At 39.8% G+C, this 22,146-nt stretch overlaps 2 protein-coding genes across 2 annotated transcripts; both read right to left on the bottom strand.

Moving 5' to 3' along the window:
- Positions 1-2,002: 2,002 nt before the first annotated feature.
- LOC137291230 (uncharacterized) lies at positions 2,003-12,672 on the bottom strand. Its single transcript, XM_067822526.1, has 9 exons — positions 12,618-12,672; positions 5,630-5,979; positions 5,330-5,479; positions 4,604-4,756; positions 4,130-4,282; positions 3,376-3,480; positions 2,893-2,928; positions 2,606-2,734; positions 2,003-2,371 (listed from the first exon to the last, which is right to left on the bottom strand). The coding sequence occupies exons 1-9, from the start codon at positions 12,670-12,672 to the stop codon at positions 2,003-2,005; spliced, it is 1,500 nt and encodes a 499-aa protein (XP_067678627.1).
- A 4,669-nt stretch (positions 12,673-17,341) lies between these two features.
- On the bottom strand, positions 17,342-21,021 carry LOC137291228 (uncharacterized). Its single transcript, XM_067822525.1, has 9 exons — positions 20,875-21,021; positions 20,577-20,726; positions 20,313-20,363; positions 19,800-19,952; positions 19,321-19,473; positions 18,543-18,647; positions 18,198-18,233; positions 17,911-18,039; positions 17,342-17,707 (listed from the first exon to the last, which is right to left on the bottom strand). The coding sequence occupies exons 1-9, from the start codon at positions 21,019-21,021 to the stop codon at positions 17,342-17,344; spliced, it is 1,290 nt and encodes a 429-aa protein (XP_067678626.1).
- Between the last annotated feature and the right edge of the window lie 1,125 nt (positions 21,022-22,146).

The raw sequence follows: 22,146 nt of genomic DNA, 5'->3' as shown, positions 1-22,146 counted from the left end.
AAATCGACAACTCATCGACCAAGACCAGTTGTTACAGTAATTAAATTCAAAAACTAGCATTAGTTATAACCGGTCTTAATTGATCAGTTAATATATAGTTTAGGGTAGTATCTCGGATTGTAAAATAGACGTTGTTTGAAAAGGACAAATGTTGCTTGGTTGGTTTTTATCACCGCACTCACCGCATGTATGTATGTATGTGTATGTATGTATGTATGTATGTATGTATGTATGTATGTATGTATGTATGTATGTATGTATGTATGTATGTATGTATGTATGTATGTATGTATATGTATATATATATGTATATATAGATAGATAGATAGATAGATAGATAGATAGATAGATAGATATATACATATAGATAGATAGATAGATAGATAGATATAGATATATATATATATATATATATATATATATATAGATATAGATAGATAGATAGATAGATAGATAGATAGATAGATATATATAGATATATATATAGATAGATATATATAGGTGCCCATTGTGTAACATGGACGTGGAATTATTTTATTATTACATGCTTGTCAGTTGATGAAAGAAATAGTTTCAATGCTTATGTAGGTGGCTTACATAGATAGCATTCCGCTATATATTTAGTACGCAAATCTTTATACAAAGGACATACGAATAGAAAATGGATTTCATTTTGCACGTCCATATTACACAATGGGCACAATCTTTTGCATCGTACAAAAACAAAAGCGTCTTCCTTCCTTTACCATTATGTTGATCAAACCTAACCTAAAACGTATAAATGAATTTCCTAATTTCTTTGATGTTAAGAACGACAGATATTTCTCCGACTGGAGTAGTGATTTGTATAATCTATAATCTATAATCTATAATCTATAATTTTATAATCCTGTTGAAGCAGGGCGTTGAGTCATTCCACAGATGACATCCTTATCTTGTCAGCTAGCTGACGGGCTTAACCTCTTTGGTCATGTGGACAAGACGTACGACTTCGGATCAGAAGGTCCTTGCTTCGAATCCCAGCACACTACACAGTGAACAACATCATGAGCATCGACCTCAAGTACAGATGCAACCAGGACTCATCATTGTCCTGCACAGGATTTTGACTTTCACATGTTATCTCATGGGACGTTTCGAGGGAGATCCTTGAGCATGTAAAACTGACAAAACAAGGACTTTCTCTGCAAAATTTATTAAAGAACAAATAAAAGTTTCAAGTATTGTAGAGAAACAAAGAAATGGCTTGTGTATATTGCAAGATAAATATGATATATTACTTATAAAATATATCTGTCCAATGACATGTACAGGAAGGTTGACGCCCATATGTTTAGCGTTGATGAGAAGCTTTTTAAACATTCAACAACAAAAACATTTTTATCAAGTTTCTACACCAAACATGTTAACACATTTGTAAACTGTTCAATGTTCGTAACATATATTTTTACAAATATTTTAAAAATTAACAGCAACTTGATACAAATATTCCCCTACTATACTTAAATTGTGATGAAATGATGAAAATTATTTTACTGGCAGATAGCGCAAAGCTTGAAGTTTATCATAAACCATTGGCGACGTAAGTAATTTTGAATGATCCTAATTTATTTTTAAATGATGAAAGAAGGGTTATTTTCCTGTGAAGTCAGCAGTATTGCAGCTACGCAGAGGCAGTCTGCAAGGTAGTCGAGTTTGGAGCACACAAACCAGTGGACGATAGCATGAGCCAACAGAGATGACACATCGGAGAAGATGTCCTCCAGGTGGGAATATCAGCACCGTACATGTTAGTTTCGTGGTGCGCGACCACCATTTTGTCGCCTGTTACAACAAGTCTGCAGTATTGGGACCTAACTAGGCTTGGCTGAACGTTATTTCCAAAAGATTGTATCAGAACAACCTGTTTTGAATTAGATTAAAATATTTTCAAACATGCTATGTCATGACAGTTCAAGTGAATTATCTGAAGCGTTGCTATTCTGCGAGGCCGTTGCATGAACTAGTTGAGACGAGACCTCTTGAAGCCATCACCAGAACAGGAATCATCGTCTGGTGCCCTCCTCTTAAGAGATCTCCTATGGGAAGAAGAGGCACCAGAGATGGACGTTGGACAAGAGTAAGAGGCAGATCCGGGTGAAATGGTGGTGATAGTCGAAGTAGTTGCGCTGACAGCAGAGGTAGAAGTCGAGGAGGAAGATGGTTGGTCCTGTTTCCTCCTCGCTTGTCTTCGCTTCCTCAGCCACCATTGTTTGGGTCTTGTGACGTAGCTGGTCTCATTTCTTCCGTCCGAGGGTGCAATCTTCCTCTTCTTGACGTCGCCTGTGGGGACGGAGGTCATATCCTTTCTCCTCTTCCTCGATTCGTTGACCTGTCGAAACAGTAGACAGTGAAACATTAATCTATAGCTCGCCGCTGAACATCACACTCAGCACTGTTCTATAATAGCGTTATGAATATAACCTGATTGTATATTCTACATGCTGAAGTACACACATTCCGAATCTACATTATATTTGACAGTTGTCAAGATGTTGATAAAACAAGATGTCCCAAGAGGAAGATCACAACAAGACGTGGCCTGACACGTTCATGGTTCACATACCAGCAGGACGCCCTCCAGGCTCAGTTTGGACATGGAGGGAACCAAACGGCGGTTGGCGTCCCCGGTGTAGGGGACGAGAGGGGGCGGTGGGGAACGAAGCTGAGGCTGGGAGTCTCTGTCAAGTTCAGACTGCAAAATAGGATGTCTGAGTGAAGAACGTGCACAAACCCACTTGTGTTAAAAGTAGGTGGCTAGATAAAGAACAATCTACATTAATACAAAGACGGTAATGTTCAACATTAGCCTCAGTCACTGGAACCACATTCTATCATACTCCACGTGCTTACCTGATCCTCATCATACACGATGGTAAATGCTCGTGCCTGGAAAAAAAGGAGACTGTTTGATGCCACCGACCATCTCCTCAGTAATCAAATGTCTGAAAGACACAGATGTTCCCCTGTAATACAGGCCTGGACAAGCTACAGATATACCACAGTAAAGATTAGTAAAGTCTCCTGTCATACTTTTGACAGATATACCACAGTAAAGATTAGTAAAGTCTCCTGTCATACTTTTGACAGATATACCACAGTAAAGATTAGAAAAGTCTCCTGTCACACTTTTGACAGATATACCACAGTAAAGATTATACACGTCTCCTGTCATACTTTTGACGGAGATATCGTGTGTGTGTGCAGAAGTTGCTTAAAAGTCACGCAGCCGACCCCAGAGGGGCAATAGTGACTTGCACCTACAAACTAAATGAGAGCCAGAGACCTAAATCTATGACCAGCTTCATTCTCATTGCCATTGGCTGTGTCACTGACCTGAGGCTGTGAGAATCTCAGTTTAATGACTGACTCGTCAACGTCTGAAGGCCACGCCACTTGGCTGAATCTGACTCTTTTCTTTGGCACTTTGGCAGGAGGAGTCTGAAAAAATGTTTTATTATACATGATTAGCGTCCACAGGTTTGGTGGGGTACGTAAGTAGTGAATTAGCTCGTCACGCCGAAGATCCGGGTTCGATTCCCCACATGAATACCATGCGTGAAGCCCATTACTTGTTCCCCAGTCTTGATATTGTGGGACTGTTAGTAGCCCAGTAAACGCGGCTCAATAATACACTCGCAGCTGTCACAGTAACAATGCTAATCTTCACAGTTTGGCTTGAACCAGACACACATGGTCCACTTACATACAAAGGCCCAGAGACAATTTTGTAAAGCAGTGATGATGAAGTCAATCAGTGGATTATCTGGTCCAAACCATTTCCAGACCACCGCCATACAGATGCCATTTTGCTGAATGCAATTTTAGGTACAAACAGAATCATACTTTTGCGCATACACCAAAGATGATGTGTTGTTCCTTCAGTTTATTAAAGGTATTTACCTGATCAGCGGATTGTCTGGTCCAGAATCGATTATTTACAAACCACCGCCCTACAGCTGGAATATTGCCGAGTGTTCCATAATTCTAACTCACTCACTCCTTCAGGTAGTATAAAGGTTGTTTACCTTCTCATGAACCTTAACTCACTCACTCACTCACTCACTCGGGTTATATGAAGGGTATTTACCTTATCATCAAATGCAGTGGTTTGTTTGGGCATCACATTTTCTTCATTCAAGTCCAGGCTTGTTGAGGATGAGCATGAAGTGGTTGGGGTGGACGCCCACCAGGATATATCGTTGATCCACTCTGGCAGATTCATAGTGGACACTTCCACAACCTGGAACAAGAACACAGTAGGTCATACAGAAAGGTGGGTTTGGAGGTGTGGTTGTGGGTGCAGTCGGAGTTGGTTATAACTTGTCAGAACCGAAGAAACACAAATTGGTACAGGAAACGGAATGAGAACCACTGAAACATGGCTACTATCACGTGATCGTCTGTCAGGACTCGATTGTTTACATATCGCCGCCACATAACAGTTATATTTCTGAGTGTAACACAAAACTTAACTCACTCACACACTAACTCACGCACACACTCACTCATTCACATACTCACTCACTCCATCAGATTACATGACGGTTATAAGGTTATTCACCTTATCATTAGATACAGCGGATTGTTTGGTCATCACGTTTTCTGCATTCAAGTCCAGGTTTGTTGAGGATGAGCAGGAAGTGGTTGAGGAGGAGGCCAAAGGGGATATATCACTGATCCACTCTGGCAGATTCATAGTGGACACATCCACAACCTGGAACAACAAAACATTAGGTCATACGATATAGGTGCATCACCATGCGACACGTATCTCGATATTGAGGCCATGATTCGATACATGTCGCGATATGTCATTTTCTAACAAGCAGCCATTACAAAAAAAACCATTACATAACAAGTACTCACTCTCAAAGAGTCATGTTTGCTGTCTAGTGAAGGCAAATACAGGAGAAGGCTAAAAAATAGTAATCGATATGTGCATGTCAAAGGTCGAATTGATATCATATCAAATGAATCGTATATCGTATCGTACAAAACGTGCCGATGAAGCATTTGTGTATCTGTGAATCGTGACATCCCAAGTAGATACATCCACAATGAACAGAAGAATGGCCTCCAGAAAGAAGAACGGCAAAAATGTCTACAACACATAACCTCTTCCTCGTCTTGAAGGTGAAGGCTGTTCAGCAGGAGACGTCAATTAAATCAGTTATGGATAAGTTCAGAAATCAAACCTACTCTGCTATCTGGTTAGTATTTATCATCTAAGAATTCATTTTCTGAGACAGGTAACTTAGCGTACACATCTGTGTACAGAAATAATCACCTTCTTTATGTGAGGAGGGGTGACTGTTTTCACACAGGAAGTCTGTTTCTTGGAGATAGAGACGTCTGAGGATGACTGAAGAGGCTTTCGCCCAGCATCATTTGATGCGCTAGGAACTTTGACAGTCTCCTTCTTTGATGTCAGCGTGTTCTGGAACATGGTTAGCAACGACTATTGGCGTGAAGGGAAAGTGAAGTGAATCTAATGTTTGCCTCAGGGTTTTGTCTAATTAAGCTCTGCGTTTAATGTATAAACCAAGTAAAGCTGATTCCACGAAATAAATACTGAGAAAACGACTACCTGGTTATTTGTAGATGACTTGATACCCAGATTGAGTTTGGGAGGCTTGAAGAGAGGCTGGCGTGGTCTGATCAAGTGCGAGACAGAGACTTTGTATGTTGTCTCAGACATGAGGCTCCTGTCAATGGGGGTTGATGTCCACGCCATGACGTCATTTGGGGAGGAATCCTGTCCAAAGTCGTTGTTTCCATTCTGGCGATTCAAGGGAGAAACGCCACGTGTGCCTTGTGTTCTACCCTCGGGCCGATTCAAGGGAGACACCCCTCTAAGACTGTATCTGTCTGGAGACACTTGACACACAGGGTCCTGGAATCTCCTCATAGGAGACACACCACGTCTCCAGTCGTTGCCTGCATTGTAAAGTTAGGGATTCACCAGTCTCTTACGTACACAATAATGCATAACATCAATGTAGATGAAATATATACTGCGTCCTAGGGACTCTTACATCTGTCATCTCATCAACATTATGCTTTACCACTTTAGAGAGTCCTTATTGTTCCTGTAATAGTTGTTCCCGGGATTCCTTTGGGCCTCGGGGTTTACACTTTCTATTTATAAAGATTAAGTGAAATTAAGTACCTTAGAGTCACGACTGCATCTCAGATTGAACAGACCACAACAAAATGAGTTTTAATTCACTTCAAGCCACAATCTTGTCTGGGATGCGTGTTGTCTAACCTGGGTCATTCCTAAAAGTCTCACCCGGAGCACCTGTTTAAAGCTTTGCATTTTGTTGACACATTTAAAGACATCTTGACACGAGAAGGGGTGATCTATTTTGTTCTTTGTAATTTTCGATATTATACAGATAATTGAAGCCGATGATTTTAAGCCTCTAGTAGGCGAAGAGTGGCACTTCTCGAACTCTCTCAATCTGAGAGTAAGACAATTTGAATCCGTTCCATACTACCCAATCTAATATCCTACTTTCATGTAGCTTCAGGCACAATACTGGCAGTTAGCATGGTCTATTGCTTTTACCAACCTGTGTAGACTAACTTCTTTGTTTGTTTGCATGGATTTAGTGATTATGGGGATGTATATGCCACAAAGGACCATTTTTGTAACTCTGTCATCAGATTTGGCTTTTTTCTCTGTGAGAAACCAGAACTGATTAAGGAGGGCTTAATCAAATATATTACATCACATTACCGTAATGTCACTTAAATCAGTAGTAATGAAGGGTCAAGTGAAATATAGCACATGTCAAGAAATGTCCTCTCTGGCTTCTTATCAAGCTCACGAAGAAATTGCATTCCATTCCTCTACTAGAACTCTGCGGAGTCCTGGGAGATCCACTGATCCCACGCTCAACTGGGTTAAGGTCTGTTGAGCCTGCTGGCCACTCCATACGCTCTATATACTGCTGCCGTGACAATCCTGGCCCTATGAGGCCAAGCGTTGTCGCCTTGCTGTAAAGATGGTCGACCATAAAAGCCATGAATAGTTTGAAGTAACGGCACTGCTACAGGAGCCAGACTCTCGTCAAATAACGCTGTCCGGTAAAACGACCATCGGCCACGTGCAATGGCGTACGTCCAGTAGGAGTTATCTCTGCCCAAATCCTGTTACTGTCTCCATTCTAAATGGTTTCTTTGTTTCTTAAATAAAGGCTTGTTATTACATATGCATTTGTAGGTGTTCTCTAATTTGTCGCCATTATCGTGAATTCGTTCTTAGGGCTCGAAGCAAGTAATCGACTCGTGTATGTACCCACACTAAAATGTCGAGAAGAGAAGAGCAGATGTGATATCTCTCTTGCTAAAGGTTATCTCTTGATTCTATCGAAACGACCCCTGCGTGAGTTCCTGCTAAAGGTAGGGGCTTGTTGACAATATATATCACTTCTACCCTTAAAATAGTCAGAATACCTACTTCGGTGGAGACTGGTTCTCGCTTTTGAGCTCTCGAAGCAGTCTATGCAAAATGACACCCTTATTCGGTGTGATTAATGTTTCATGACACGCCGTTGTCAGTATGTTTGGTTATGAATTATTCCTTTATCAAGACATCTGAACAGGGTCCTACTATGTTCTTTCTTTCTTAATTTTATTTTTGGGTCATTTTAGACTAAATTTATGGCCGCAACACGTTTCATCACTTGTACTCCTTGTACTTCAATACAATGTACTCCTTTGTCCAGATATGTATATATATCGTTTTACTTGAATGGTAATTGCCCTGGAAAGACATACCTATGGAGTACAGTAAGGGACGTGTTCGTGTTGCTCACATCACCCCATGTTTTGTCACTTTGAGCTCGTTCTCATGGATGAGAACGCGAAACATCTTATAAAAATGCCCGACACTTTTTTTCATACAGAAATATCAAAATACAACATTTCTTTATTACATGACTCATCGTGTAAGCGAATCTTCATTTCCTATGTAAGGAAAGGATAACACAGAAGATAAAATAATCGATGGTAAAGTAACTTCATGGTCCTGATCATCTCAAGATACACTCTTTTGTTAGTAAATGTTCCGAGATCTATAAAGAAGGCCTATGGGTAGGACTTAGATGAAGAACATGTCTGTACATTAGTAGAATGGTAGTTATTTTTGTAGAAAATATTTGTAGAACGGTAGTTATATGTTCAAGGCGAGTGGAGAAGCTCAAAGATTTAATTTATGATTATATGTTTACATATACATTTTCGGTCTGTTTTATTTCATTCAATCTCTATCACAATGTAAGCATTACAAAATGGCTGAGGGTGTTGTTGTACAACACAGCCTCACTTCTTAGACTACCTTAAGTCTATGTTAAGATATGGGAGTTACGGTCACTTTGGCATTAAGATCATCTTGTACAACGCAAGGGAGGATCCAGGATTTGGGGGAAGAGGGGTGGGGTTTGTGCGAGCGGGTGGGGTTTGGTGCGAGGTGGAATGCACATATATTTATCATGAAATCCAAAGATCAGGCGGAAATGCTCCTCGGGAGAGAAAGGGCGTCGCGCCACCACAAACCTCTATCCGCACTTGCAACGGCACCAGGAATTGTAACCCTCAAATGCCATTAGTGAATGAAGACAGACTTTGGATTTATATATGTCCCCATCACATTTCAGTAGGCTTGGACCAGCTGGCCAGCATGAATTCAGGGTGTTGTGGGCATGTCCTGGCACGTTGCAGTTTTATTAACCCCCAGGATGCCGAGTTTTTTTTTCAGGCGCACATTTTCGTAAGGTTTGAAAAGTGAGCGTTGTGCGAGAATTGCGCTCGCGTGGTCCTGGATCTGCCTACGGCTATAAAATTACACACAAATGTAGAATATTTAATTTCCTATCCGTTGGTATAAATATAACTGCAAGTACCTCAGGGCTTTGAGAAATAGACACTGCTAAATGTTGTCCAAAACTTTTGTGTGCGTTAAAAAACAGTACATTTCTCCGTTTTTTATCGTGCACCGATAAAAGCACTCTGCTACGATTTTTTTAATTTGTCATCTTTACGTAAAGTGTGAGCGAAGAAAATATAGCTTGATATCTGAACGACATAAGTGTATATGAAATGGATTTATGTGCTAATGCATAACTTTATACGCACAAAATAAAAAATGACTCTCAATAAATGTAAAAAAATCGATTTTCTTCTATGACGTCAAAAGTCGAAAGAGAGGTCATGCACGTATATAGATAAGGGGGCATAACTCCGCTATGCTTCACATTAGGTCAATGTAACTCCGATCACATGGAGAGAATTTGTTGTGGATACGGATAGTATATTTTCCTTATGTTTTGTTCACACTGAACCAGACTATTCCAATACAAAGTTCCCCAGTGTGAGCGGATACCATCTGTGAGTTTTTCAATTTATAAGAAAAGATTCCAATGTACTACATCAGAAAGCAGGTAGTAGCAATTCGGATGGCCCAATCCGATACATAATTTAGGTCTTAGATTCCCATACTCTCCTGTTTGTGGTGGATGTATTTTTATTTATTTTGCATCATTATTAACGGAGTAACAGACACATCTTCAAATGTAATGAAATAACTGAAAATAATGCGACCTTTTTGTTGACGTCATGAAATGTTCTGTGTATTTTGTGACGTCGGAAAAAGACGACACTGGTTTGCTGATTAGTATATATCTAACGTAATTTCCACTCAATGTGTACAAGATCTCGGCTTCTGTGTAAGAATTCAACACTTTCTAGACAAAACATAAAATGCATGGCTTTACCACGGAAATAGTGTCCTTAAGATATCAACAATTAGACGGTTTTACTACGTATCTTATTGTGAGCAACACGCGCACCTGTCTGGCATCATTTTAGCGTAAATTAAAATTTCATAACACCTGAATATTCATTGAATATTCATTTAGGATATACACTTTTCTTCTTATGATTATGTAATTATTTCACTTCATAAATATGCAATGAAAGGTAAAATGAGATCGCTTTTTCAGAATGGAACTATTAGAATATGGACGTAAGGTTTGTCCAAATTAAGACATGACCTGGTTTATATATTTTAAAACAATTTTCGTATAAATATTGTTTGAGTTAGATATTCTGCCATTAAAGTAAGTTTTAATTTGAATTGACTTTGTTATCTAAAACAATGATAAGGAATCATAAAACGATTTTGACAAACTCCTGGTCAGTCAATTTTCATAACTATTTTGTCTATAAAAAGGACACAAACCAATGCAATGAAGAAGACAAGTCTTTTGAATATGTGTGCCTATACATTTCATACAATGTACAGCTCATTTTCATTAATATTAACAGTTTTACTTATAACGTTGAATTAAATCGCTGTTTATTAACCTGTTCATATGAAACTGCAATGTTTGTCCCAACGTATTGAATATTGTACATCACAGGAACTAAAGCACATGTTGCAGTAATGGCTACGTGTGATCTTCTAACACTTGTGTAAAGGCTTAAAATGTGGTATAGTACACTTACTGAGTCAATTTCCCATGTAAATATTATTCAAACAATCAAAAGCTTTCAAAAAATAAAAACGCATACCCTATATCCACATATGATATGATGTTGAACATGGATATATGCAGATACTGAAATCAGTTTCATGAAAAAATGTCTGAACGATACGCAAAATATACATCACAATACTGAAAGTGCAATCGGACTGATATGGCCATTGTGCTTTCTCTCGTTCAACCGATCTTCACCTCAAAGAAATTGCCTAATATGTGCAACAATGTTGACGTGTGACATCACTACCGATGACCGATTTCTTTCAAAATGGCGGCTTCGCTGAGAAGGGTAGACAGGAATTTATGAGGACTTTTTCCTTGATTCAGGGATCTTTTGTACATAAATGAGAGATGTAAGTAATCAGAATTATTCTGACTATCTGTGTATTGTTATGTGTTTTTTTATAAATTACATTGTAAATGACGGAAGAGGCCAGAAACGCCGATAAGTACCGTTGTCGTTCTGCTTGATTTTGCGTCAGTCATGGCGTCACGCTGCACTAAAAGTTTGACAGTTTCATATGAATTATCAAATGATTGCATTCTATCTATTTTTAATTTGCTATTTTTTGCTACGACACTCTTCCGCTCAATATTCTAAGCGTATTGAGCCATTGTAAGCGATAATTACACGGCTGGATGTTGGAAAATTTCCGAAAATGCTACGCAATGTAAAATCGGATTTGTTTTGGTTTACATTTCAAACAAGTGCTGTCTTTCGAGCACAGCGTTCGTTTTCATACCTAGTATCATTCGTTTCGTTTTGTCTAGACAGTTGGTATTGGTGACAAAGACCATTAGTAATTTGATTCTAAGATGTGTGGGGAATTCAATGATGCATTTCTCGCAGCTGACTATGAAATATAAGTGTCTGACGTAATCGGCATCTCAATACCGGCCTTCTCGAAACGTGATTTTGTAAACACCATCCAATATGGCGGAAAGTGCACTTCCGCGTTCGTGTAAGTGCCTTTTCGAAAACATCCCAACCGATTCTGGGTTCATCGGCGACGTTTCAGAATTATCGTTACTGGTTACATGAAAACGTGATATCAGTGATCAATAATATGCTATTTTTGAGATTCAATACTCACAGTATTTATCCGATTTTCACATTTCAAAAAATACATCAAATAACGCTGTGAATCGCGATTTTAGATAAGGTGAAAAATGGCGACATTTACGATGAAGCCTATTTTGAAAAGCAATTTTAAGTACTTTAGCTTGGTCTGAGTGGATGGTAGTGGATGGTATCAAGATGGTATCCACAGAATTCAAAACTGTGAAGTATACATATGTGCGTGGTATATCTAGAATTTTATTGGACTTGAAAGTGAGGGGTGAAGAGGAAGGACATTTATGTCCCTGTCCCATCCAGGGGGTTAAATCAATCTCCTTATTTCCATCTTTTGATATTCATGTAATATTGGAAGGTAAACTCGTTTACAAAGGGTTTCTTATTTGCTATATAATGTTTTACTAAAGAATTTATTTATGATAACGTTTGTCAAACAAAAACGTATAAACAGGACCAATCCAAAACGAAAGAGGCGGGCTTAGATTAATTGCTAAAAATTCCCAATAAATAAGACATGGTTGAAACACTTGGAAAGGAACCGCTAACGTTTATGGGCGAGAGTATTTTTCTTTTCGAATAATTTAAATATTGTTGTATTCTGGAACTACAGATCCAACGAAGACTTCGTTGAGTCAAGTCACAAAACGGGATTCTCAATCTTTAATGGGGTCTTCCATGATATGCCTTCACACAGACTATGGTAAAAAAACAAAACAAAATGAAACAAAAGACGGAAAAGAAAGTAAAGAAACGAAACAAAATACCTGGATAACGTCCTCGGGGCATATTAGACGGAGTAAAAGAACAAAACTGTTGCAGAAAGATCAAGAAATGTGGAGAATCCTGAAGACACGTCTGATCGCTCTGAAGACAATCAGCAAAGATGGCATTCGTTGCTTAGCGACCACTCGTGAAACAATATAAACTTCGTGCCCGTTTTACAACCATACTTGCTTTAGAATCTCTAATGATCTCTAGCGACTTCTGAATAGCATTTGGATACATCTTGTAGAATAGATCTATAACCGCTTACAAAAATGAAATCCCGTTTGAATGTGTACATTATGACGTCATTAGCTTGTGACGTGATATGTGTGTAACAACTCACTCGCAGCGGAACTACAAAACCTATGTAAACAAAGAACTGCAATGCAAATCGAAATAGTATTACACGTTTTAGAAAATTTCCTCAGTGAAAGTAAACCATTCTATCCAACATGTTAAATTAGATATGTAGTGATCGAAAATAATAGCTTTAAGAAATACACATAAGATATCGAATGAACCGCGCAACATGTGACGAATCCCCACATCTCTCTAGCTTGTTGGGGACCTACAATGCCGGTCACATCGAGTTGTGGGTAAGAGTAGGACAAACGTGACTCACATATGCGCAAGTTGGCGGGAAAGGGCCAAAAAGTGAGGGGTTTTCCTAAACTGCATGTATGGCGTCTCTTTCGCCTTGAAACTAAAGAATAAAAATTCTGTCCCTCGGAGTCAGATCCCTGGCGAAAGTCAACATTTCATTTGAATAATCGTACGATGCCGAAATAAGTGTTTACCTACACTGTTGTATTCGGGATAAACTGAAACACAACTATTAAATTGAAGAATAGTTTATTAAATCCATAAAGTCTTCACCGGGGAACAATAACATATACATATAATAGTACAAATAATCTGGACCCAAACAAACATCCGTGTAAAAGAGGCTAATATCCCTGAAATCGATGATCCGACAATAGTTTTGAAAAAAAGAGAGTAGCATTTAGCATGCAGCATACTGGATGGATATTGGTAACAGTAGAAGAAATTAAGACAATGGTGATAAGAAACTAGTAATCGATGTTGAAAATACGTCACCCAAATGTGCCATGATCAGTATAATGCTTTTGTACCTTTCCGTCTTTATAAAGGCATAGATGTGATGACGAGGACACACTGAAAACGTGAAAGGTACAACTTGTTTGTACCATGCCTAGATGTGGATAGAGCGTCGGCCCTTTGATCTTCCCCGTGGTCTTTCTATCACAAAGACCACGATTTCGCTTTCACATACTTACAAAAAGTAGAGTCGATGCTGATTGGCTGAACTAAGACACGTCTTCGCCTCTCCAACGCCATCACTTGCGACATTGTTGCAAAATAGGAACAAGGTTAAAGAATGTAACAATGTATTTACTTGAAAACACAATAAAACAAAAATGAAGTTATAACTGAAAAACACAATACCTGCAATACTTTGCACAAACCTAATATATGAAACTTACAGTGTGTTCTTGCGAGTATTTTTACTTTCCATTTCGGATACCAGATTGTGAATATCTTGGTCACTGACACTTTCTGAAATTCGGCTGCCGACACCATTTGTGTTCGAATGAACATTTTGATTTTTTTTTCACTCAAAGGCATTTCAGTTTGTGAAATGCTAACACTGTGAATTGACTAACACTTTTGTGTACTAAACACCCTCCAGTTTGAGTCGCAGACGACCTAGTTTTCGTATACTTCCGGCACAGCAACTCGGTCTTTTCCGATTTATTAAAGGACACAAAGTGTATCCCCTCGGAAGGCCCACGTATAGGCCTTCCACACTCATCGGAAACGTGGACAGAAGCATTTGATCTTTTAAAATACAATATATGCAATGACGAGTGCGGAATTGTCCTGTTTTCGATCACGTCGCCATGATTTGGTGATGCACCTTTACAGGTTATACAGTAAGGGGGTTGGATAGTAAACCGGGACTTAGTTTATCGATTTTCGGACCCCCGATGGGCGCCTGTGCCTGGAATACTGCATGGTGCGAGAAACGTATATATTTTTCTAACTTTCAGGTTCCTGTTACTTTCTGTCTATATGTCAAATCTTTTGAAAAATGGAATTTCGAAGTATTTCCAGTTTTCAATCATTTTTATCGCCACTTTCATTATACTATTCGTTTGTTAACAAGTATTTTAAAAAGTTCAAATTTCGAGAAAGTAATTGAAGCTCATATTTCGAGATGACAGAAAGTTCGACACATCAAGGATCGACTCAGGGTGCTTGATTGTAATATCATCAAATTTTGTTGAGACGAACCCAAGTCAATTCAAGTTACCTCACTTAAAGCCGCTATTTAGGAGAAAACGAGAAACTCCTGCGAACAGACCTTAACGTGAGTAAATCACGATTTCAGGTGTGAGGTAGAGGTGTACGAAGGTACTTATCCTGGAAGAGGATTTGTACAGAATAGAACACTTTCAAAAACTGGTTTACACTTACAAAGACGTACAGGAGCCCACCGGGGGCCGGATGACCGCTAAGATATTAAGCACAATGTCATCGAAACAACGTTACAGTTTGATCTATGAGAGAAGGACAGGGTGACTTTCACACGACGTGCCAAGACTCCGTTTTAAACTGAAGTGCAACAAAAGTACACATTTGAAGTTTTGTGTTATTTTCCGAAAGGGAAAGCAAACGTTTTGAAAAGTGTTTTTCATGATACTCAACTCACAGCAAGGTATACGATATTGGTGGTCTTTCGGAAACATGTAAGTGACGTTTGTCATATATAAGATATAATCACAACAGTTTTAGAAATATTTAGGTTGTTTGAGAGCTAGCCACAAAGTACATTTTCTGTTACTAAGCCATTTAGATATTCTGAACAAGTAGGTACTGTCAAAATCGTACCTGGCCAAACTCAGACATTTTACGAGCGATTGATACAGGTGTCAAATCGACAACTCATCGACCAAGACCAGTTGTTACAGTAACTAAATTCAAAAACTAGCATTAGTTATAACCGGTCTTAATTGATCAGTTGATATATAGTTTAGAGTAGTATCTCGGATTGTAAAATAGACGTTGTTTGAAAAGGACAAATGTTGCTTGGTTGGTTTTTATCACCGCACTCAGCAATATCTAATCTACATGGCGACAGCAAAACATCTCTGCAGCAAATAATCAAGTCAAAGTCAAAGACAAAAATGTTTATTGTACAAAAGGCCTCTATATACAATAGAGTTACACACATACAATACACACAAACACACACACACACAAACAAACACACACACAAACACACACACACAGATAGATAGATAGATAGATAGATTGTGCCCATTGTGTAACATGGACGTGGAATTATTTTATTATTACATGCTTTTCAGTTGATGAAAGAAGTAGTTTCAATGTTAATGTAGGTGGCTTACATAGATAGCATTCCGCTATATATTTAGTACGCAAGTCTTTATACAAAGGACATACGAGTAGAAATTGGATTTCATTTTCCACGTCCAAATTACACAATGGGCACAATCTTTTGCATCGTACAAAACAAAAGCGTCTTCCTTCGTTTACCATTATGTTGATCAAACCTAACCTAAAACGTATAAATGAATTTCCTAATTTCTTTCATGTTAAAAACGACAGATATTTTTCCGACTGGAGTAGTGATTTGTATAATCTATAATCTATAATCTATAATCTGTAATTTTATAATCCTGTTGAAGCAGGGCGTGGAGTCATTCCACAGATGACATCCTTATCTTGTCAGCTAGCTGACGGGCTTAACCTCTTTGGTCATGTGGACAAGGCGTACGACTTCGGATCAGAAGGTCCTTGCTTCGAATCCCAGCGAGAGACTTGGAAATTATATGGCCACTACACAGTGACCAACATCATGAGCATCGACCTCAAGTACAGATACAACCAGGACTCATCATTGTCCTGCACAGGATTTTGACTTTCACATGTTATCTCATGGGACGTTTCGAGGGAGATCCTTGAGCATGTAAAACTGACAAAACAAAGATTTTCTTTATAAAATTTATTAAAGAACAAATAAACGTTTCAAGTATTGTAGAGTAACAAACAAATGGCTTGTGTATATTGCAAGATAAATATGATATATTACTTATAAAATATATCTGTCCAGTGACATGTACAGGAAGGTTGACGCCCATATGTTTAGCGTTGATGAGAAGCTTTTTAAACATTCAATAACAAAAACATTTTTATCAAGTTTCTACATCAAAAATGTTAACACATGTGTAAACTGTTCAATGTTCGCAACATATATTTTTACAAACATTTTAAAAATTAACAGCAACTTGATACAAATATTTCCATACTATGCTTAAATTGTGATGAAATCATGACAATTACTTCACTGGCGGATAGCCCAAAGCTTGAAGTTTATCATAAACCATTGGCGACGTAAGTAATTTTGAATGATCCTAATTTATTTTTTAAATGAGGAAAGAAGGGGTGTTTACCGTGACGTCAGCAGTATTGCAGCTGCGCAGGGGTTGTCTACCTGTGAAGTCAGCACTATTGCAGCTACGCAGATGCGGGCTGCAAGGTAGTCGAGTTTGGAGCACACAAACCAGTGGACGATAGCATGAGTCAACAGAGATGACACATCGGAGAAGATGTCCTCCAGGTTGGAATTCCAGCACCGAAAATGTTAGTCTCGTGCTGCGCAACTACCATTTTGTCGCCTGTTACAACAAGTCTGCTGTATTGGGACCCAACTAGGTTTGGCTGAGAGGAACGTTATCTCCAAAAGATTGTATCAGAACAACCTATTTTGAATTGAGATTAAAATATTTTCAAACATACTATGTCATGACAGTTCAAAAGGAATTATCTGAAGCGTTGCTATTCTGCGAGGCCGTTGCATGAACTAGTTGAGACGAGACCTCTTGAAGCCATCACCAGAACAGGAATCATCGTCTGGTGCCCTCCTCTTAAGAGATCTCCTATGGGAAGAAGAGGCACCAGAGATGGACGTTGGACAAGAGTAAGAGGCAGATCCGGGTGAAATGGTGGTGATAGTCGAAGTAGTTGCGCTGACAGCAGAGGTAGAAGTTGAGGAGGATGGTTGGTCCTGTTTCCTCCTCGCTTGTCTGCGTTTCCTCAGCCACCATTGTTTGGGTCTTGTGACGTAGCTGGTCTCATTTCTTCCGTCCGAGGGTGCAATCTTCCTCTTCTTGACGTCGCCTGTGAAGACGGAGGCCATATCCCTTCTCCTCTTTCTCGATTCGTTGACCTGTCGAAACAGTAGACAGTGAAACATTAATCATTGCTCGCCGCTGAACATCACACTCAGCACTGTTCTATAAGAGTGTTATGATTGTGTATTCTACATGCTGAAGTACACATATTCCGAATCTACATTGTCTTTGGCAGTTATCAAGATGTTGAAGGAAGACCACAACAAGACGTGGCCTGACACTTTCATGGTTCACTTACCAGCAGGACGTCCTCCAGGCTCAGTCTGGACATGGAGGGAACCAAACGGCGGTTGACGTCCCCGGTGTATGGGACGAGAGGGGGCGGTGGGGGACGAAGCTGAGGCTGGGAGTCTCTGTCAAGTTCAGACTGCAAAATAGGATGTCTGAGTGAACAACGTGCACAAACCCACTTCTGTTAAAAGTAGGTGGTTAGATAACGAACAATCTATGTTTATACAAAGACGGTAATGTTCAGCATTAGTCTCAGTCACTGGAACCACATTCTATCATACTCCACGTGCTTACCTGATCCTCATCATACACGATGGTAAATGCTCGTGCCTGGAAAAAAAGGAGACTGTTTGATGCCACCGACCATCTCCTCAGTAATCAAATGTTTGAAAGATACAGATGTTCCCGTGTAATACAGGGCAAGCAACAGATATACCACAGTAGAGATTAGTAAAGTCTCCTTTCATACTTTTGACGGAGATATCGTGTGTGTGCAGAAGTTGCCTAAATGTCACGTATCCGACCCCATGTCTTCCGTCCAGAGGGGCAAAAGTGACTTGCACTTACAAACTGAATGAGAGTCAGGGACTTATATCTATGACCAGCTTCATTCTCATTGCCATTGGCGGTGTCACTGACCTGAGGCTGTGAGAATTTCAGTTTAATGACTGACTCGTCAACGTCTGAAGGCCACGCCACTTGGCTGAATCTGACTCTTTTCTTTGGCACTTTGGCAGGAGGAGTCTGAAAAAATGTTTTATTATTCATGATTAGGGTCCACAGGTTTGGTGGGGTACGTAAGTAGTGAATTAGCTCGTCACGCCGAAGATCCGGGTTCGATTCCCCACATGAATACCATGCGTGAAGCCCATTACTGGTGCTCCCCAGTCTTGATATTGTGGGACTGTTAGTAGCCCAGTAAACGCGGCGCAATAATAAACTCGCAGCTGTCACAGTAACAATGCTAATCTTCACAGTTTGGCTTGAACCACACACACATGGTCCACTTACATACAAAGGTCCAGAGACACTTTTGTATATCAGTGATCAAGAAGTCAATCAGTGGATTATCTGGTCCAAACCATTTACAGACCACCGCCATACAGACGCCATTTTGCTGAATGCAATTTTAGATACAAACAGAATCATACTTTTGCGCATACACCAAAGATGATGTGTTCCTTCAGTTTATTGAAGGCATTTACCTGATCAGCGGATTGTCTGGTCCAGAATCGAGTATTTACAAACAACCGCCCTACAGCTGGAATATTGCTGAGTGTGGCATAATTCTCAACTCACTCACTCCTTCAGGTAGTATAAAGGTTGTTTACCTTCTCATGAACTTAAACTCACTCACTCACTCACTCACTCACTCACTCACTCACTCACTCACTCGGGTTATATGAAGGGTATTTACTTTATCATCAGATGCAGCGGTTTGTTTGGGCATCACGTTTTCTTCATTCAAGTCCAGGCTTGTTGAGGATGAGCAGGAAGTGGTTGGGGTGGACGCCCAGCGGGATATATCGTAGATCCACTCTGGCAGATTCATAGTGGACACTTTCACAACCTGGAACAAGAACACAGTAGGTCATACAGAAAGGTGGGTGGATTGGGGGTGTGGTTGAGGTGCAGTGGGGGTGCTTATAACTTGTCAGAACCGAAGAAACAAAAATTGGTACAGGAAACGGAATCAGAACCACTGAAACATGGCTAGTATCACGTGATCGTCTGTCAGGACTTGATCGTTTACATGTCACCGCCACATAATAGTTATATTGCTGAGTGTAACACAGACCTTAACTCACTCACACACTAACTCACGCACACACTCACTCATTCACATACTCACTCACTCACTCCATTAGATTACATGAAGCTTATAAGGTTATGTACTTTATCATTAGATACAGCGGATTGTTTGGTCATCATGTTTTCTTCATTCAAGTTCAGGCTTGTTGAGGATGAGCAGGAAGTGGTTGAGGAGGAGGCCAAAGGGGATATATCACTGATCCACTCTGGCAGATTCATACTGGACACATCCACAACCTGGAACAACAAAACAGTAGGTCATACGATATAGGTGCCTCACCATGCGACACGTACCTCAATATTGAGGCCATGATTCGATACATATCGCGATATGTCATTTTCTAAATTTGGAGCCTAACAAGCAGCCACTACAAACCAAGCCATTACATAAAAAGTAATCACTCTCAAAACGTCACGTTTGCTGCTTGGTGTAAACAAATACAGGACACAAACGTGTTAAGGCTAAAAAATAGTTATCGATGTGTGCATGTCAAAGGTGGAACTGATTTCATATCAAATGAATCGTATATCGTATCGTACAAAACGTGCCGATGAAGCATTTGTGTATCGGTGAATCGTGACATCCCAAGCAAATACATCCACAATGAACAGAAGATTGGCCTCCACAAAGAAGAACGGCAAAAATGCCTACAACACATAGGAAGCCTTAACGAACAAAATCACATAACTTCATCCTCGTCTTGAAGGTGAAGGCTGTTCAGCAGGAGACGTCAATTAAATCAGGGATGGATAAGTTCAGAAATCAAACCTACTCTGCTATCTGGTTAGTATTTATCATCTATGAATTCATTTTCTGAGACAGGTAACTTAGCGTACACATCTGTGTTCAGAAATAATCACCTTCTCTGTGTGAGGAGGGGTGACTGTTTTCACACAGGAAGTCTGTTTCTTGGAGATGGAGACGTGTGAGGATGACTGAAGAGGCTTTCGCCCAGCATCATTTGATGCGCTAGGAACTTTGACAGTCTCCTTCTTTGATGTCAGCGTGTTCTGAAACATGGTTAGCAACGATTATTGGCGTGCTGAAAGTGAAGTGAATCTAATGTGGGCCTCAGGGTTTCGTCTAATTAAGCTCTGAGTTTGATGTATAAACCAAGTAAAGCTGATTCCACGAAATAAATACTGAAAAAATAACTACCTGGTTATTTGTAGATGACTTGATACCCAGATTGAGTTTGGGAGGCTTGAAGAGAGGCTGGCGTGGTCTGATCAAGTCCGAGACAGAGACTTTGTATGTTGTCTCAGACATGAGGCTCCTGTCAATGGGGGTTGATGTCCACGCCATGACGCCATTTGGGGAGGAATCCTGTCCAAAGTCGTTTCCATTTTGGCGATTCAAGGGAGAAACGCCACGTGTGCCTTGTGTTCTACCCTCGGGCCGATTCAAGGGAGACACCCCTCTAAGACTGTATCTGTCTAGAGACACTTGACGCACGGGGTCCTGGAATCTCCTCATAGGAGACACACCACGTCTCCAGTCGTTGCCTGCATTGTAAAGTTAGGGATTCACCAGTCTCTTACGTACACAAAATGCATAAAATGAACGTAGATGAAATATATACTGCGTCCTAGGGACTCACTATATCATTCATTGTAGCAGATTCTCGACAAAAAACATATAGCTCTATTACATCTGTCATCTCATCAACATTATGCTTTACCACTTTAGAGAGTCCTTATTGTTCCTGAAATAGTTGTTCCCGGGATTCCTTTGGGCCTCGGGGTTTACACTTTCTATTTATAAAGATTAAGTGAAATTAAGTACCTTAGAGTCACGACTGCATCTCAGATTGAACAGACCATAACAAAATGAGTTTTAATTCAGTTCAAGCCACAGTCTTGTCTGGGATGCGTGTTGTCTAACCTGGGTCATTCCTAAAAGTCTCACCCGGAGCACCTGTTTAAAGCTTTGCATTTTTTTGACACATTTAAAGACATCTTGTTACGAGAAGGGATGATTTATTTGGTTCTTTGTAGTTTTCGATATTATACCGATAATTGAAGCCGATGATTTTAAGCCTCTAGTAGGCGAAGAGTGGCACTTCTCGAACTCTCTCAATCTGAGAGTAAGACAATCTGAATCCGTTCCATACTACCCAATCTAATATCCTACTTTCATGTAGCTTCAGGCAAACTACTGGCAGTTAGCATGGTCTATTGCTTTTACCAACCTGTTTAGACTAACCTCTTTGTTTGTTAGCATGGATTTGGTGATTATGGGGATGGATATGCCACAAAGGACCATTTTTGTAACTCTGTCATCAGATATGGCTTTTTTCTCTGTGAGAAACCAGAACTGATTAAGGAGGGCTTAATCAATGATATTTTTAAACCAGATCAGATTACCGTAATGTCAGTTAAATCACTAGGCGTTAGTAATGAAGGGTCAAGTGAAATATAGCACACGTCA

The sequence above is a fragment of the Haliotis asinina genome, chromosome 7 (assembly GCF_037392515.1).
Source record: "Haliotis asinina isolate JCU_RB_2024 chromosome 7, JCU_Hal_asi_v2, whole genome shotgun sequence".
NCBI lineage: Eukaryota > Metazoa > Mollusca > Gastropoda > Lepetellida > Haliotidae > Haliotis > Haliotis asinina.
Note: the sequence above shows the minus strand (reverse complement) of the source record. Positions and strands in the feature narration are given on the sequence as shown.